Source organism: Phalacrocorax carbo, chromosome 2, assembly GCF_963921805.1.
Source record: "Phalacrocorax carbo chromosome 2, bPhaCar2.1, whole genome shotgun sequence".
Taxonomy (NCBI): Eukaryota; Metazoa; Chordata; class Aves; order Suliformes; family Phalacrocoracidae; genus Phalacrocorax; species Phalacrocorax carbo.
The window spans coordinates 47,927,238-47,944,150 of NC_087514.1; the positions used below are offsets into that span (position 1 = coordinate 47,927,238).

Sequence of the window (16,913 nt, forward strand, 5' to 3'; positions counted from 1 at the left end):
CTCCCACTTTGGATTGTTTCAGTTAGGATCTTTCGCACCAAAGGCGGTTCCTAGGATGTTATCTTTTCCGTACATCTATATAAAATCCCTTTTTTAAGTAGTGTCACTCTCAGGCGCTGCATTCAGTGCAATTTAGTGCTGTTAGATGCTTTCATGTCACATGCTTATAGCTAGGTAGATTAATAGGATCTTCTATCTGGAAATTTCTTTCCTGTTATTGTTCTCCCTGAGCAGTTGATGGCTAAGTTAATTCTCTTTAGTTTTGTCATGCACTAAAGCACACATTGCCAAGCTATGATAAGCTTTACACAGGGGGAAAAAAAAAAAAAAGCCCTGGTGTCCGTCAAAGTCTTAAACTTGCATTTTAAACTTTGGCCTGACCTGATGTGCCATTCAAAAAGCTTCAAAAGATTATTTTTTTAAGAAAGGTTCAATATGTCCCGAGGCTATCGCTTTTGAGTTAAACTGGGTGAAGTAGAAATATTTTACTCATCAGCTTTGCAGTCACAGAGTTTGCCTCAGCTAGAACAAAACTGCTGAGGCATTTAGAGAAAATTAACCCCCCATCCTGGCAGCCAGATGCGACTGGTTTCTGATGAATGCACATGAGTGGGCTGAAAAACCAAGAGAGTGTGAAATTCCTGTCAGGTCCGTACAGCGCAGAATGGGCTATTGACTGCTTTCTATATTTCCCTCCATCATTCTTCTTGAACGCTGCCATTAATTTCCTCTCCTACTCTGACTTGGGAATTTAATGTTTTTTTCCCTTTTTTTTTTCCTTTTTTCCCTCTGACCCCCCACCCCTTTTCCTTGCCTGCCCCCCCCAACCCCCACCCCTCCCCGTCCCCCCGTTTTCCTGCCGGCAGCTGCGGGCGGTGCAGAGGCGGGGGCGCGGGGCGCTGGCAGAGCCGGGGCGATGGCAGAGCCAGGGCGGCTGCTCCACCCGGGCCGGGCTGGCGAGGATCCAGGCAGCCTCTCAGGAGAACGCTCAGAAAATATTAGCTGTGCAGGTAGGTGATTGCAGGGAAGTCGGAAAGATCATTCTGATCTAGATTGAAAAGCAAATGATGGGTAGTGTGATGAAGCATTAAAACCATATCCCATCAGAGTTTTATAAATTTTTAACCTCTTTAATAAACTGGAATTGCATGAAGGATGAATTCAGGAAGTTAGCACATATACCACGCGTGGTTTGAAAAAAAGGGGGAGATTAGATTTATTTCTCACAAACCTTGGAGAAGATTATTATAAATACATTGTATATAAACATTTGAAAAACAGAGCGGTATTAGCGTCACTGCTCTGTTGTTTTAGAAGACGTTACTGTGTCCTGTTTTGTGCAAATATTATTTCCGTGGTAAACAATATTGCCATTTTCACTATATTCGTATTTAATTTCTTTTATAGAAGTACCATACCTTCCTAGCTCAGTTGTATGATGACATTCCCTTATTTGTAAAAAAGCAACGTTGGGGGTTATGAGATTTAAAAATGGATTCCAGCAATGTATAGTTTTTCATTTTACGACTTGTTCCCCAAATATATGTATTTACTGGGGAAAATAACTATTATGTAATACAGTTTGCATGTTCTTTTTGCCTGGCGCTATGGTACCTTATTCATATTTCTGTAAAGCTGCTCCTTTCAATCTCTTCCCATAGTTAATGGCCATAACCAGATGGCGTTTGTGAAGGGTTTTTAAAAGACTTAAGTGAAAAATTCCTTCAGACTTATTCCTTGCAAAAGAAGTTATGTTGCTGATGCAGCCTTAGCGCAGCATAACCTTGTTTTCTGATTTTTAACAGTCAGGCTTTGTTGTATGATTGCAGAAACAATTTTATTACATCTGATTACAATCTGATGCATGAAAGTAAAAGCTAACTTGAACAAGTTCTAGATTTCCATTAAGCTGCATCAGCATCATGATGTGTTTTCAGTATCTCACTAAGAGGATTTTTATTTTAAAATTCCAAATTTCTATACATGTTCTACTTCTGTAAAAGATTTAGAAAATCCTAGTCGTATTAAAATTAGAAAGTAAAGAAAAATAATTAAGACAAAAATATAATCAGATTTTATACGATTTGTAATACTCAATTTTATGGATTTTTTTGGGGTGTTACATGTGCTAAATATTGCACATGTAAACAGATGTGCAAGTGTAAACAGGTAAGCTGGGCACTACACATTTTTCATTCAAATTTCTCATTTAGCATTTGAAAAACTGGAAAAGCTCCTTTTTGATTTTTGCGGGGGGATAGCTGGGATGATGTCTGTTCTCTCCTCTGTTCAACTCCTCCAACAGTGAGTGAAGAACAGAGGTGATCGATGTGCAGCCTAAAGCTCATGAATAATAATAGCACTGCCATGGAAGCCACAGGTGGCAGCTGGTTTCCTCACACATGAATCTTTACATTAATCTAATGTTACACAGGATTTTAATAGCTGTACTGTGAACTTCATATACAACCGAACTCTTATGTCAATAACTAGTCCACCTTATAATGAATGAGTTTGGCAGAAATCCCTCACCTTAGCATAAATTTTTCCACGCATGCTGTTCATGCTGAGAAGCTGTGTCTGTAAATCTTGTCACCCTGAATAACTCAACTAACTAGAGATGGGCCTAAACAAAGCTTGTAAGCTTGTAAGTCCTGGCAACATTTGGGGGTGTTCAGATCTGAGTAGGTCAGACCTACCAAAGACAAGATTTAGTTCAAAGCCCAGACAACGCTCTGTTCTCTCCCTATCTGCTTTCACTATCCATGACATCCTTTTCTGATATTCTGATCCTCTTCTGGTGTTCTAATGTTCTTGCTATGTTTTTATCCAGTTTAACTGATAAAAACTTACTACTAAAATAGTGAAGAAGAAAAAGCTATAAAATTAAAATGGAAACTAGTTCAGCTAAGAGCAATTACCACAGTGTGTAGAAGAGTATTTCTTTTCAGCAACATGATATTTTTATATTTTAGAGGTCTTGGCAGTGATTTATTTATATATGGTCAGGTGTCATTGTTTTTTCTGTGTTACTGTCAGATCAATCTATCCTTCCGTCAATTAAGTTCTTCTACTGATGACATTCAGCATAGTGGCACGCACATACAAAATAAAAGCTGGCAGTCGTTCCTCTCCCTTTTCTCTCAGCAAGAAATACCCCGATATTGTTGTTCCTAGCAGCCAGCTTGCATTAAAGTGTGAGGATGAGAACCCGCTGTGCTGAGCAGTGTGCAAGTGCGCAGCAAAGTGGTGATTCCCACTCACGAGGGTTTGCGTCCCAGCAGCTACCTTGCCAAGAGCAAACAGGAGCAGGTGAATCACAGGGAAGAGTGAATTAGAAGAGGCAGTAGATACAGTACATTGGCTGCCTAAGTGTTTTCTAATATTTTACAGAAGCCATGACCTGGGTGAGATCCAAAGAGAGACTTAAAAGCAGATAATGGAGGGGGTTTTGGCCTTTTCACCAGGTACTTTTTAACTAGCAACACAGTTATACACAGCAATGGTGTTTTGGGAGAAATGCTATGTGAAAATCAAGAGCTGCCTCAGACTGGAAGATAGCTTTGACCAGTGTTTCATCATTACTAGTCTACCCTGCTCAGCCTATTTTTAAAATTCTAGAGTTGCCTTCCAATCGCTTCCAGTGGTGCAGGTGGACCATAGCACCTGTAAGACTTTGTGCTTGAGAAGGACAAACTGTGCCTATAATAAGAGGGTGACACTGCCAAAGCCATTAGTGAGGAGAATGTTTCCATCCCCAGGTATTGGTGGAGTTAGTCATCGCCTTTAATAAACACAAAAAGAATCAAAATTTTAGGAGGGATCCCACTTAGAGCAAAGTGCTTTTGTTAATGATAATTTGAAAAAAAAAAAAAAAGATGCTTGCAATTAAATCTCCCTAAAAGTTTTAAATGAAGAGAAGAGCTTTACAATGATGGCAAGCTCCTTTGACGTCTGGTCTCTCAAATTTATTTCAGAAAGGATTTATTTCATAATTCAGATACGCAGTCCCAGTCCCAATTTCTATCAGCACCAAACTTGGTACTGATGCCAGAGATTTGCTGTTGATCATCCACCCTGCTAGTTAAGCACAGATCTGAGCTCGCTCTTAATTCCAGGCTTCCCTCCCTGTCACACTGCCAACACATGCCCTTGGGCTGAGCCGACTGGCATTGGTAATTGTACTAAACTGAACTGGGGTGCTCATGCTTAGTGCAATGCAGGCAGTGTGTCCCCTGGAGCATGCAGCTAATGTACGCATCCCCAGAGGGGATGCTGCTGTCCCTGGAAGCAGCAGGCCATCACCATCTTAAATGTCCTTTGGCCAGAATCTCTGCTTTGCCACAATTATTTGTAAGGTAGCAAAGGCAAAGAGTCCCTCGTTTACCTCCCTGGCTCTCTGTCCAGCCTTAGCACCGGCTGTACACAGTTTTGGTCTGCCTGGCCCTACCCAGCAGCAGTGCTCTTTGCCAGGAAATCGTAACCAGAACTCGCTGCCTTCTGGATGCACCTCCTTTTGTCCCTCTATGCTGAGAAAGAAGACCAAAAAAACATTCTTCAGAGTGTAGCAGAAATGTGTACATGCTTACTGAGCTCTCACCGTGGCGATGTGACTGAAGACACGTCAGTATTATCCAAATATGTGAACCCTGAAGTCAGAATTATGGCAGTCAACCTCTAGTAAATACTAAGTTTTCCCGTTTTTTTGTAAGGGTCATTAGTCTATATTGTACGTGGTGACATTAATAAAATTTTTTTTAAACAAAATGCCTTTTTAATTTATGTTAAACTTCTTTTATTTCAATCAAACTTTTAAATATATATTCCCTGGTTTTTATCATAATCCTTGGAGCCATTTTGTTTTTTCAACATTTAATATTTGCATTGGAAATAGGAATGATCAACTGATTACTTACTGTCGTATGTTTTGTGAATATACTGTCAGAAAATGAAATTTTAAAATCAAGCATTTCAGTTGAGATATTAAAAAAAGTGATAAGAGATTATTCCATAGTAATAGTAAAGAATAAATATGTTGGCAATCAAATCAACTGCTAGAGCAGAGATCAATGACTGAAATGATTTATACTTTCAATTTTGGCCTTTCATCTATTTCATTTTTTGCAGAGCAACGTGCAGGACTGTTTCTTGGACAAGACTATTTCATCTTCTTATGCTCTACCTTTCTTCTAACCCATTTCAAGTTTTAAAAATTCTTTTACTGCTGTCTGATTGCAACCAGTGGCAGAATTTGAGGCATTAGAATTGCAGTGCCTGAAGTGCACTAGAAGTGCATTAGAAGTGTGTGAGCCCTGCTCTGCTCTTCTTTCATTCCGGGCAGTTTGCATGCATGCTTAATGGCTCTGAAGAGAGACTTTGTTTTTATCATGGTAGTCCAAGAAAGTTCTATGAGCTCCATCATAGATTACACAGACTCTTCACGCAAACTTAATTGTCTTAATAGTTGAAGGACATCCTATGTGGTAGGAGAGGAGGAAAGACTATTGCTGAAGTCAGCGACAGCTTTTCTTCAAGTCAGCCTTTGAAGAAATGTGTCAGAGGATTGTGGGGAAAATTTCACCATCACAGTTGGTGCAGTCTCTATGCCTTAGTTTGCTGGAGGATTTCAGTCTTCTACAATTACTAAATACATTTTTAAATCCAGCAGAGACTAATAAAAGTAATCTCTTTAATGTAGAAAAAATAATAAAAATGTAAAACCTTTTCTCCCAAAAGCGTACAGACAAGGTATGTGTTATGTTAATGACTTTTGTTTTCTCAATAATGTTTTGGAGTTTCAATAACTTGGCTCTTGAGTAAGTTCAATTAGCTATCTAATTGCAAAAATGATATATGATGGCAGGTGTAGCTTTATTTAGGACTGTGGCTGTGCTTTAATCCTGACAGTCTTCAATTTAGTCCATCCTTTTAGATGATTTATCTTGACTATAGTTCTGCCAGAATTATTCTGGGGGCCAAAGTGCTAACAAAATAATAGCATCATTGCTACCCTCACTGTAACTTTAAAGCATTTCATATACGCTTTTTCTGATGGTGGCATGACAAAGGTACTTTTTTAATAAATGCAAGATTATTGGCTTAATTTTTAATAGATCCGCACCTTTGATAGCCATTCACACTGATGCAAACTGATATAAAAATGTATCATCAGGATTTAGAGTTCGGAAGCTTCTTAGTTGTTAACAGTTTTACCCATTTTCATTAGATGGAAATTGCTACATATGGAACAAAGGAATGAAGCATCAAGGAACGGTCTCTTTGACTGGGAATGCTGTGATTATTTATACATTTTCCACAGTTTTACTCAAGTTGCTTGATTCCACTGTACTGAACTACACCGGTTTACACTAGAAAACAGATTTGATCTAGTTTGTATTATCTTTATTTGAGCGATTTTGCAGAGGTCATCAGGGAAAGGACTGTTCTTTTTTACTAAGGCTTTAAAACTTTGCTGAATCTACTGTGGGCGTCTCGGTGGATACTGCTTCTTACTGGAGGAAGCATTTACTGACACTGCAAAATCCATGGGTTTTGTGGCATCCTGTTCTGTTCTACCTCCTTACAGGAAAGAGCCAGTGCAGTTCCAGTAAGGCCAGGACCAACTCTAAGCCTGCGTTTTAAAAGCAGTGTTTGCCCTTTTGCTTTCTGAAAACGACTCATTCTTAACTTGCCTCTTAGCTGTCGGTTGGTAGTCAATTTAAGTACACCCTTTGTTCTTTAACTTATTAACACAGGTGTGTTATGGTGTCCCTCAGGGCTGGCGCTCTTCAAAATCTGTACGCCTTTTATTTTTCTCTGTTATGGGTTGAGTTATCGCCATTTATGCTGATTACACTCAGTTGTGCCTTTTTTGCCTGCTGATTTCACTTTAGCAGTCTTGCTGTTTCTGCCTTGTCTTGGAGACATATGGGGCTGGATGACAGATAACTTTTCTTAAGGGGACTTGGCTACACACCTTTTAATTAGTTCTAAGCTTTTGTATTTAGTCACATTTATTCATAGTAACCATTTAAAATGTTGAAGTTAAATTTTGCTGGTTTTATTATTAATTTATAAAATATTTATTTTGTTCAGTTAAAGGGGAATTGAGACCAGCTATTTTTGCTTCTGCTTATGGTGGTAATGTTTCAAAAAATTGAAACATTTGTTACTTAATTATTAGGGTTCTAAAGAAGCATAGAAATCAGCATCCGCTATATAGTATCTAAAAACATATGGTTTTCCTCTCAAATGCTTATGAATTTTGGATAATAACATCTGGAATTCTTCAAAATATGATCTCACATTTTATTTCAATGCTTAAAGTGATTATTTTTGTGTAGATTATTCTAGATTGAGTTGATGACCCTGACAAGCATTCACCAAAATCTTTGAATTGACTTACCATGTAGGTGTAGTGTCAAATACAGCTGCCATGGAATAGATAGAAAAAAAGTTCATGACCATATATTTTGCTGCTGCATGACAAGAGGGACCCTGCTAGTGAGACAAGTGGAAGGTAATCTCAAAATAAGCCTGATTCATAGAGGAAACTAGAACCTGCTTTTTTTCTTTACCTTCTTTTCATGGTCTGTGGTTTTGCTTATTGCACGGCAAAACTGATGCCTTTATTCTGACATAATCTCCTTTACCATTTCTGAAGGGAAGTGTACATATCATTTGGCACAACTCGGCTGCATTTAAGTTTTTATGCCACTTGTGCTTTAGTGCACTAAACTTCTTATGCTTCGCATAAACTCATTAACTTTCAAAGTGTCTTGCCCACGGGCTGATATAACCGTGAACATTTCCTGGCATGTATAGGAACACCTAGAGTAGCCTCACCTGGCTAAGTCTTCTATGGCTTCACATGAAAGTTTCACTATATGAAGTAAATGTGATATTAAGCAAATGGATTAGGAATGTGGTTGTCACCTAAAAGCTTTAGTGTATAGTAAGAAGATAAAGGCAGACAGTTCTGCTAGTTGCCCATTAATGATGGAGGCTAGAAGATGGTCTCTGCAAACAAAAAAATTAGTCTCATAGTTTTTTAAATTAACCTGTCCAGGATTGCTGTGGTGATCAAATATTTAGTTTGCTTGCAGGTGTACATTTTCAAGATACAATTTTTTTGCAGAAATACGTAAAAGTTTTTTGACTACTAAAAATTGTGACCTAAGAGAAAATGGAAGGATGACATCTAATCTAGGAGATTTATTTTTATTTTTCTCATAAAAGAAGAATTCCTAAGAGTTAAATTTCTTCAGTATTCACCACCACTTACTGGAATACGTCTCCGTATATTACCAGAGTACCCCTAATTGTCCACTTTCTTACACTTTCTTACATCCAGACACAGAAATGTCTTAATAATTTAAAATATGCCGACTAATAAAAATGTACAGATGCTTTAATAATGAAAAACAAGCTTACAGCATTAAAAGTTTACTGTAAGTAACTTGACATCTGACTTTAACTGTTGATGAGATTACTGGACGAACGTCATTTCTCATTGAGCAAAAATTATTCTCCCATTAAAGAGAAATAGAATCCAGAAACGCAGTCTATGAATTCATATTCTTTCCACCTGTAACTCTAATAACTTAAATTTGTGGGCCAGGCACTCAAAACTCCAGTCAAATATGAGGAACTGGCAAGCTTATTAACTCTGCTGCTTTTCTTATCAGCAGGGCTACTCAAACTAGTAGGTCTTAAAAGGCAAGAAAAGAGAAACTGTGTGACTTCCAGCTTCTTAAAAACTGCTCCACTGAGTCATGCCACTGTTACACCAATCTTTAAGCCTCAGATTATTCTCTGTACTCCTGACAGAGAGATTCTGAGTTTAAAACTCAATGGAATAAAAATGTGCTGAAACACTTTATCATTAATTGAAAGGTTTTCAAAAAGCAATAAAGTTGTCATCCTTGATGCCTCTTCCAGAATTTGAAGAGTACTGGATTTCTATTTCTTGGAGTAGCATAACTTTTACTTTTTTAGTTGAATAACTAAAACCTGTGTTGAAATGTTTATACAAAATTAGCTGAATTAAGTTTATAGAAATAACTGCAATCCTAACATTTCTAAATTGAGTACCTTGCTTTTGTAATCGTAATAATTTTCTTCCAAGATATTTTTTAAAACTTTAAAATTTCCAAGAATATAAACCACCATATTGACACTTACCTTGATCATCAGCAGAGTAAGTGCCCATACACCTGTCTGCCACTTTAACTAATGGAGGAAATAACAAGTGTAGTAGGCTGTCGTCTATCTCTTATTCAGTAATTTATTGCTTAGACTTTTTATCTAATCGAAGACCTCCCAGCTCATAGTCTCTGCTTTTCCCAACCCAGTGCCAGTGCTGCATCTCATCCCAGATGAATGTCAGACCTCTTCGCATCTGCCTCATTCTCAGACTGCTGGCCCAGCCATTTCTGCTCTCCTCTCAAGCCCCTTTTCCAGCCATAGCCTCTGGCACTGTCTATTGATTTCCATTTTCCTCTGTTCCCTTTTTGCTCCCTCAAGTTCCAGTCACTATCTTTTTTTTCCCAACCAATGGTCACCTTCTTCCACCTTCCAGCCTCTGAGACCTGCCAATTCCAGTCTCTACCCTCACCTGACAGACCACTAATAGTTTTCCTTCTCTGCAGCCCAATTTTATCTCCTCATAAGACTCCTCTGAATCTAACTGTTGCTCCATTTTGGCTCTTGTTCTGCCAGATTCGAATCAAGCAATTTCCTCCTCCTCCAGCATACTACTGGGCAAAATGAAAGCACAGGCAGGTAACCTGTACTCTAAGGCCCCTAGACCCAACCCAAGCCACAGCAGTCCTGAGATACTACTGCTGGAGAAGCCTTACCTATTGCAAGGCTCAAGTTTGTCAAAATGTAGTTTTCAAAGTTACTGAGCTCAAGCTGGCATTTACCAAGCATGGAAAACTGTATTTTGTTGGCAATAGTGTATGACCCATTTCTGTAATTTTTGAAATTTACCAAAGAGATCAAGCATTTGAGCCCAATGCCTACTTTTTTGACAAACTGTAAAAAAAAAAAATCATAATGGAAGGTATAAAAGTAAATGCTTGGAAACTTCCGTAATATGCAATGCTCTCAGCCCTACCTGCAGTTCAGAGGAGTCCTTTCTATTAAAGAAAAATTAGTTGAAGTGGTTTAAATACCAGTGGTTCAAAATCTAGCCATACAACATAGTTTGGATGCACATTATGTTTCTACCAGCTGTGCTGAGAGATACCTGTATAGCAACAGAGTAAACAACTTTCTAAATAGTTCAATTTAATGTAAAATGCCATGTTTCTGAGACTCTTATGCTAAAATACATATTTGGGTACTGGGTTTAAATTTAAGGCCAAATTATAGGTAACATTGAGGTTTATGATGATGATTGTGTAGCTCATGAAATGCTCTTTTGAGACTTTGGCCAAATGTGACAAACGTCTCAAAAGTCGATCATTTGGATCAAAAGATTCCCTTTGTAGCAAAACCAAAACAGTTTTGCATGTACTTCCTTCTTCATGAAGCCAATGGTAGTTTTGAATGACAAGCGAATACAGCAATGAGCCGACCAGTAAGACAGCTATTCAGTTTTTATGTGTCAAAAAGCAAAGGAAACAACACTTCATAGATTTGCTTTTCCAGCAATTGACAGAAGCCTTCAGTGTATAATTAAGAAAAGTTAAATAAAGCCCATTTTTAGGAAGACAAGATTAAGGATAGGATTTATGAAGTTATACTGTTGCCAAATGAGCAAATGCTTAGCTCTGCTTTTATAAATAAAAACTAAGAAATAAAATTTCTTTATCCAGTACAATGAGTAAAGAATCAGAGAAATGACATCTGAAATTAATGATTCAACCCTGCAACATCACTTTGGGCTACCTGAAGTTTAGTATCCTCCTTCTACCCATTTTAAACATATATCAAAACACAGGTATAATGATGAACTGTTTACATGTTGAAAGCTCCTTTTTGGCAGCTCTTCTGTTTTTGTCGTTACCTGAATTAATTATGGTGGTTCAGAACATCTCTAGTAAACATGCTGATATATCATAGATTATAAACTCATCTACTGAACTCTTAACCGTGGTTGCAAAGTAGATTATTTTATTTAAAGACAGCAGTTAAAAAATTTAGACATTTAATTTAATTATCCTCTCCCAGAAGTATAAGAAGAAATCAGAATCCTAGTGTGAATAGCATTATACTTGCATAAGAAAACTTACAGGAGCATTTTTGCCTCAAACTCAATAATTTTATTTATAATCACTAACTATGTTTTTGTTTTACAGAACCAGTATGATTTGGAAAAAGAATAAAATTGCTTTTAAAGTACAAAAATAATTATGAACCACTTGAAATGTAATGTCTGTATTTTATTTCTCATCAGAATTCATTAGTGTGTAACATCAATAATTTAGCCCATCATTTGCCAACACTGACTTGGCTCAGTAGTTCAATCATGTAACCCTGTAAACTCACTTTCCATTAAAATGAATGTTGCTGACAAAGGATAACTAAAGAGATACTTCATTTATTAGCTAAAGAGATACTTCATTTATCAACATTTTTAAATTAGGAGTTTGGGACCACAGACACTTAGCTGGATAAATTATTCAAAGGAATCTTTGCATTAGGCCTAAAGATGTTTGTAGAATCAAATACAATGTTATCCAGAATTATAACTGACTTTCATTTGTGTAACATGTAATTCGCAGTATACTATTCCAGAAACCAACAGAGCCACCTGCAGAGAATCAAATGACCTACCGGAATGAAATCCTGACTGTCACGTGCAGAATTATAAAATGTGTAATAGTTATCCCATATCTTGATTGACTCAATCAAGCATTTCCCATGGAAAACTCCTTACAAGAAACTTATTGCAACAGGCACTATAATCTTCCAAAGTTACATCTGAGGTATTGAATGCTTCGCGTTATTTTACTACGAGCAGCACCTTCTAATCCACTCACTATCTTCTCCAAAGGCATCCTTTAAAAACATTCAGGTTTCAGATGTGGTGTCTGAGCTTGTTGGTTCTCCAGCCTTTTTCCTAGCCACCTATTCTTTCTTACGAGGATGCCAGCTTTGCTTTCTAAACTTCAGTCCTTTTATTTTTTTGCTAACATACCACAACTTGGACATAAACATTTCTTTTCTGAAATAAATAAGAAGCACGTGAGGACAAAGTTAGGAATAAAATAAAAACCTCTCATGTCATGTCTTTTGCCTATGCCTGGGAAGATAGATCAGGAAACCAAATCCTTCCTGAGGACAAATCCATAAACATCTGTCATAGGATTGACATAACATGACTGTCATCTGTCTGCGTACTCTGGAGGGCTGCTGCTAGTGGTACAGAAGGAACCAATTAAGGACAAAAGCAGAAAGTGAATAAAAATGTTATAATACCAGTTTGGTGTGAGACACAACATCACTGTCCATTCCCCTTACTCTTTTTTGAGTGTATATGGTTTCTCTTGAAAGTATTCCCATCTTTACCCCTTTCTCAAATTTTGCATTGGGGGTATTCTTAATCTTGAGGCAAGAACCACTCCTCCTTTGAGCGATGCTCCAAGTAAATCTTGTTGCAGTCTCAGTGCTCACAGACTGTTATAAATACGTTCTTATGATACTCCAGGCTCAGGAATGAGGGATCAAATTTAGGTCTTCATTTGCAAGTGTTCTCATAAGAAGTATTTTTTCTGAAATGAATGGCTTATTTTCTCTGAGCCTGAGCACTGCGGTAACTGAGCATGTATGCGGTAGCAGAGCAGAAATATGTATTTGAGACAGAGGAAAAGATGCTACTATCAGCTAATTCAGGGGACTGAGGAGCTTTGTACAAGGAAATCTTTTCTGTAATTTTTTCTCTCTTTTTTTGTGAGGGGAGAGAGGGGTGGAAAGGATTATGCCTTAAAGAACCTCTCAGCTCTCCAGAACGATTTTGAAGAAAATGAGAACAGAAGCAGTTCTCTTTTAATAGTGCAGCATTTCTGATGACTATAATATTTAGCTTTGCTACAAGAGTACGCAATCTGTATCATCACTTGACTCAGCATCACTTTGGCGCTCCTACTGGCACCGGAGCAAAAAGCTGAGAGTTGAAGACTCAAGAAGAACAGTTTCTTTCTCACACTTAACTCTCCTCCAAAACTCTGATGGGTCACAGCAGTTTCACTGAGTTGCTTTAGCATGCCAGCTTGTCACAGCTATCGTGGAATTTTACTGGAGCGTTTTATTTATCTATAATAACTCCAGAAAATCCCCTTTTTCATTTGGCACAGATTTTTCAAAGCTATGAGTTTTAGTTTTATTACAATTTCTAAAATAAGAAAATGAAAGAGTACACTAAACAAGGAGATTTTTAATGCTATGCTTCACTCCAATTAACCTTTAGGGACTAAGAAGTCTTGCAAAATAAAAAACATACTTAAAACTGGTCTCATTGAAGTCCGTGATGTAGTTAGGCTGAGTTTCTTAGATACAAGACTATTTTCCTCAGGGTGAAGGCAGAACAATCTGAGCCAATAAACACACTCTCACTATGTTGCCTTGTTATGAAACTTGTATTCTGAGGGCTAAAGTTGCATCTGTGCTTTAAAAGTAAGTGTTGTGGTGATATTTTTGTTATAATCTTGATGGCCTAAGAAGGTAAGCAAGGCAGAGTTGATAAGGCAAGACACTATCTTTTATTAGACCGGAAAAAAAGACAAGCTTTCGAGTACACAAGCCCTTCCTATTAGCGTCATTTCTTTTATCTTTGGTAACTGTCAAGGAGGGTGTCGAGCATTTTGTTCTCAGTTTCAATGATATATTCATTGATAATCTAATTATCAGTCAGTTTAAAATGTATATATATAATCATGCAGCAAAGACTTCCACCTGTATTCTGGTCTTTCTTAGACCTTAATATCTTATTTAACTTACTGTAATAATAATTCTCTACATTTTGTAGTGACTCCTCTGACCTATACAGATGATGAGTCTAATCACTGCTGCTGTTTTATTATTACCCTTCTTTTCTGTTTGTTTCTCATTCTTTTTAACTCCTACTTCTTTCTTCTTAACAGATAAAGTCTGAAAGATAGGAAAATTTAGAGGAGATGAGGAAGGAAATTATTTTACTAGATAGGTCAGATTAGCATTTGAGATTAGCAATCTAAAGCATGATGATGCAGTCTTCTGAAATAATTTATAGTTTTGCTTTGGTTTCTCTAGTTTTCTCACTTCCATATGTCTCAAGGATAAAAAGCCATTTGTCATCTTTCTTCTACTGATCATCAAAGAGCTGAGATTGTCCTGTATATAATACATCAGAATTTTTCATTGCTTTATAGTCCCTCAGACAGCATATAATTCTGGGGCCCAATCTGTAATAGCCTGACAGTGTCAGTGTCACCCTGACAGCTACGTTGCTGCCCAGTAACAATTCAGGTTGAGAAGTCATTCACTTTAGCTTCACCAGTATGATTTCTGCCTTACCAAGACCAACATCCAGAAAAAAGGCCTGCTTGAGCTGCCATTTGATTTGGAATAATTTAAGAATAATTAAGAATTTAAGAATATAATAATTATGTAGACTTGTGTCTTTAAATAGCAATTTACTATTGGGAAATACTGAAGATTTTTCCTTTTCAAAACTAAAATAATCTTTTATTGGAGCAAATTAATGACAGAAGTACAAATTATTTTGGAGCCAAATCAACTTCCTTTGGGAGCAAGAGAAGCCTGTGAGGGGTGTGTGGATACCCCCTGAAGCAGGATTTGCAGTTTTCAGTCCCTCCTGTACAATGGAGACAGCTGCAGGCTTGGACAATAATGTCCTTGGGGACATGACAGAGAGAAACCTGAGTGAGCCACTCCATGACTTTCCCCCTTCCTGCCACATTCCTTGACCTTGGGTAGTAAGTACAAGCTGTCTTTCTGGCTGCTCAGTCTTAGAGACAAGCTTTAACATCTATTTTCAGGGAATATGAATGAATTTGCAAAGTTGTTTCTGGATATATAGCTCTTCTAGCTGTTTCTAGGTTAATGCAAAACCTTCCTTTCCTAAATTTCCATTGTGCTACAGGGACAACAGGATAAATATCCAACACTCTGGAAACTCGGAAGCATGACCCTAAGATTACAGGGAGGCCTTCTGAAATTGAGCGATGATTGCTGAAACATGGAGAATTCTGGCAAAAATTCTCTTCAGTCTTCTCATCTGTCTGTTCTGGGATAGGAAAATGTTAGGAAGAAATATTGCATATGTTTATTCTGCCTTTATACTCTCCCCTACATAGTCTCTCATCATGACCATTGCTGGGAACAAAACAGTGGGTTAGATGGACCATTCGTTTGACTCTGTGTTGCAGTTCATATGTTATGGTGTTACGGAAAAATGAGACCCTCAACACTAATGTTGCTGGCTTCTAAGGCAATATATGCATTTTCCAATTTGACAGTCACATTTTATTTATAGCACTATTATTATTCCTATGCTTTTCTGCATAGTTTTCTGATTATCTTGTTGATTTACTGTATCTTCATGTATTTCAGATATTCTGCATCTGCATGAAAGGGTGGTTTGCAACTGCTATCCTTTTTTCCACTCAGGAAGCACATTAGATTATTTATTTTTGAGGAACTCTTTTCTAAGTAACTTTAAAATGTACCATATGAGAGAACAAGTTTGTACAAAATGTGAATCATAACTGGCTATGTACCACACCTAGGAAGAAGCTGATTCTCCAGGAGTTAATTTAAAAATACTTCCAAGTTATAATACTCATCTAACAATAATATTTGCACATCTAAACTAAAATGTTTGAGGATAAATATTCCAGGAAATTGAGCTTCAAGTGCTGTTTAGACAGTTGTTATTTGACTACAGGCATGACGTTTCGAGAAGGAATTTACAAGGCCAAAGTGCATGCCCTGTTCTCTTTTTTCCATTCTTTCCTCCAGCAAAGGAGTCCTTCTAGGCCTCCAAAAAGGACAACTGTTGTAAACTAGGTTTCATCAGTAAAAGAATCAAGTTACTCACCTCTTTTTAAAGTTTTCAGTCTGGCTCAGACATATCTACATGTCATACCTTGCTGTTCCTGCAATAAGTTAGGTAGAACAGCTGACAAATGAAAAGGCACTAAGGGCAATTAAGGACTCGGGGCCTAATTTTGATAGTTTTCTGTATTTAAAATCAATTATTTTCATTACAGTTACACCTAATTTACATCTGTGTGAAAATCAAGCATTAAGTTTGCCTTGTATTTTTAGTCTTTATTTCTAATTATTTGAGAGCTACTAGTACATAATACTGTCAGACTAATGGAGCAAACTGAAGATGAGTGACCATATCATGTCTTTGTATATTTAAAATAAATGTTTTCAGTTTCTAAAATTAAATAATGTGTTTTTTTTATTGAAACATTAATAAAGCATATGACCGTCATAAACTTAATTTACTTAGTATATTTTATAGGCACTGTAAAATGCAGGTTCTTTCCTAACAAACTGAATATTTTTAGGGAAAGGAGTGGAAATTTTCCCATGACACAGTGCTTCATAAGCATGTGATCAAAATGGCAACTAGAATACAATTAAGAACTTCCTCAGTTACAATTACACTGAGAATCAAACTGCTGTCCCACTGAAGTCTACAGCCTGATTTGAGAATTCATTTTACATTAATGTAATCCATTGATTTAAATCATTCGTGGAAATGAGATCAGAGTGCACAGGTTTTTTTCTTTTTATTTCAGTAGTGACAGAATACATCCACAGCTCTCAGATTTCAGTTAATGGAAGCCCAGATGCATGTTAAACCTTGGCCCTATACAGACATCGGTATCATTTTGTCAATGAGCCAGTACAGAAAATTTTCCTTTGAAATAATTTTAATCTAATCTTAA

General features: G+C 37.2%; 1 protein-coding gene across 3 annotated transcripts in view; it reads left to right on the forward strand.

The window, feature by feature from the left end:
• CCDC178 (coiled-coil domain containing 178) overlaps positions 1-16,913 on the forward strand; it is a 195,308-nt gene that overhangs the window by 173,675 nt on the left and 4,720 nt on the right. For all 3 annotated transcript variants that reach the window (XM_064442784.1, XM_064442785.1, XM_064442783.1), the window contains one exon: positions 867-1,010. In XM_064442784.1, the coding sequence (XP_064298854.1) occupies positions 867-1,010 (144 nt within the window). The remainder of the gene's footprint in view (positions 1-866; positions 1,011-16,913) is intronic.